General features: G+C 49.7%; 1 protein-coding gene across 1 annotated transcript; it reads right to left on the bottom strand.

The window, feature by feature from the left end:
* Window positions 1–676: 676 nt before the first annotated feature.
* On the bottom strand, window positions 677–2,183 carry LOC101755107 (zingipain-2). The gene is made up of 2 exons (XM_004980418.3): window positions 1,605–2,183; window positions 677–1,484 (listed from the first exon to the last, which is right to left on the bottom strand). Exons 1-2 carry the CDS (start codon window positions 2,080–2,082, stop codon window positions 919–921), a joined length of 1,044 nt encoding a protein of 347 aa, XP_004980475.1. The 5' UTR covers window positions 2,083–2,183; the 3' UTR covers window positions 677–918.
* Between the last annotated feature and the right edge of the window lie 231 nt (window positions 2,184–2,414).

The following is a 2,414-nucleotide window of genomic DNA, read 5'->3' as shown; positions in this document are numbered from 1 at the left end:
GCTGGAACCAGTTCTCGGATGGGCTTTGACTATCAATTCCCAAGCGTGAGATCCCAGCGCCTGTTCCAGAATCGGAGGGCTGGAAGAACTATCAATCGGAGGAAGAACCAAGGATTCCAGATCTGCTTGCTGTCTGCCATGTCCGTGCCTGCATGCGCTCGCCTGAGCCACCTCCTTTCCTCTTCCTCTGCTGCGGCGCGGCGGTAAATATTGGGCGGCGGGGAGGAAGGGCCTCGCGGGGGCAACAGCGGCGCGGGGGGCACACAGGGGTAAAAACAGAAGATGGTCTTTTCGTTGAGTACGGTTGTCAAATATTTTGATGCTTGCCAAGTTGCACTACGGGCGACAATTAAATCGATTCGGAGGGAGTATGTAACACCCAGAACCCCTAAGTTTACGTGTTGGTTGCACGAATTTGCTGGGCTTGCCAAACTAAACGACCACTGGACAGGCTATATATCTGCGCGCGAATAGTAAATTCAAGGTACTAGGCTACTAGCTGACCAAGCTAGATCGTCCCACACGGTCATGATACCACGGAGATGACGATGTGAGCCACACCATGACGTGTCTAGCCCACCTATAGTCTTAGAAGCCAAATGTAACGAGAGCTATACTTGAACGTAAGAAAACATTCATATTTGCAGAACGAGACGACTAGGTAGGCGTCATCACGTCACTTTTTACAAGAGCTCTCATACTCTCTTGATTCGTTATTACACACTTACAAGGTTACATGTGTATAAAGAAACTATCAGTTCGAAAAAATGTCATAAATATTATACTTCAAGTGTTGTATAATGTTCTGCTTTATTTTTCCTTTTACATTTTAGAATAAACGTGTCCGCATGCTTTATTCCTTAATCTTTCTTATTGCATGCCTTCGAGCATGTATGCAGATTATGTGTGTTATTTTAGTCAATTGGCCACCGGGTAGGAAGCTTGCTTGGCAACCCCGCAGGCGCCAGTGCCCTTCTCGAGCCTCATGTATCCTCCTTCACCCCAGTTCTGTCCCCACTGGTTTTTGAGCAGCCAGTACTGGCTCCCATCCTCCGCCGTGCCATACCCAACCGCCGTCACCGCATGGTTCAAGTTGTTGCCGCAGCTTTCTCCGGTCATTATTCCACCACTGTAGAACTGGAAGTTGTGCGCGTCGACAGCCACAGATACAGGCTGGTTGGCAACGGCCGTGGCCAGTGCATCCTCGTCGTTGCTGGGTACGTCCTGGTAGCCGCTGATCATGACCGTGGGCTGGACGGACTGGCACATGCCCTGTTCAGCGGTGTAAGTATAGGCATCGTCAGTGGTAAGGCCACCGTTGTTGATGATATACTGGAAGGCGTTGTCCATTAAACCGCCGTTGCAGCCGTTGTTTCCGTTGGAGCAGTCAAGCACCTGCTGCTCCGACAGTGAGATCAGATTGCCGGTCGTGATCTGATGGATGCCCTCCACCGCTGCAACCGCAGAAAACGCCCAGCAACAACCTGCAAAGTTTAAAGTTTTTAGTCTCGTTCACAAATTTTGCTGCTATGATGTGTGGTCATTCAAGATGGATGAACCATTAATATGTTCTTAGTATGGATATGTAGGTATTGAGCAATTACCACATGTGCCCTGGTTCTTGACACCGGTGACAGCCCCTTTCTTCCTCCAGTCAACTGCCTGCTGGTCACCTGACAGTGTAAAATTGTCGTACTTGAAACCAGGCATCTTCTTGGTCCCGGTAGGCACTGGCTTGAAGCCAGTGTAAATGGCCAAGAATTCATCATTGGTCATGTCGGCGAACTTGTTTACCGCCAAGCGATACTTCTTGCCACCTGCGGCATTGGACCTGTCAACAAAAGCGGCATTCTCCTTGAATACCTGGAACCTGTCCGCCTTCTCTGCCTCGTCGTTGTAGGTGCGGCCATGCTCCGCCATCCACTTATGGTGCCTCGCCTTCATGGCCTCCTCGCTGTAGCCACCAGCCGACATGTCTCGGGCCTCAGCCTCGATGAAGATGTGGTCCATCATGGTGATCACAGCAAGAAGCATCAAGGCTAACGTGATGCGGGGATTGTTACCACCAATGTAGGACGCCATGGTAGTTACAGTTCCTAGTACCTGGCTATGTTCGGAATGCGGAATCGCGGATATGTGAGATGATGTAGTATGTGTTGTGTGAAGTATAGCTACTGTATTGTTGGTGTGCTGTTGAAGGGCAGGATGCCGAGGGTTTATATAGAGGGCTTGGAACTGAACTGAGCTGACCAATTCGTCCGATCTGTAGGACTAACTTATACGTCAGTTCAGGTCCGTGTCAGCCGTCAAAGGTCTTCAAATTGAAGCTGGTTTGGAAGTTGCATCTCCTTCCATTCCATGTAACGTGTACGTCGGTTTATGTTTGGCATCAGCTGTGAATAGTATGAGCTTTG

Source organism: Setaria italica, chromosome VIII (genome assembly GCF_000263155.2).
Source record: "Setaria italica strain Yugu1 chromosome VIII, Setaria_italica_v2.0, whole genome shotgun sequence".
NCBI classification, from domain to species: Eukaryota; Viridiplantae; Streptophyta; class Magnoliopsida; order Poales; family Poaceae; genus Setaria; species Setaria italica.
The sequence above is the reverse complement of the archived record's forward strand: the minus strand, read 5'-3'. Positions and strand labels throughout refer to the sequence as shown.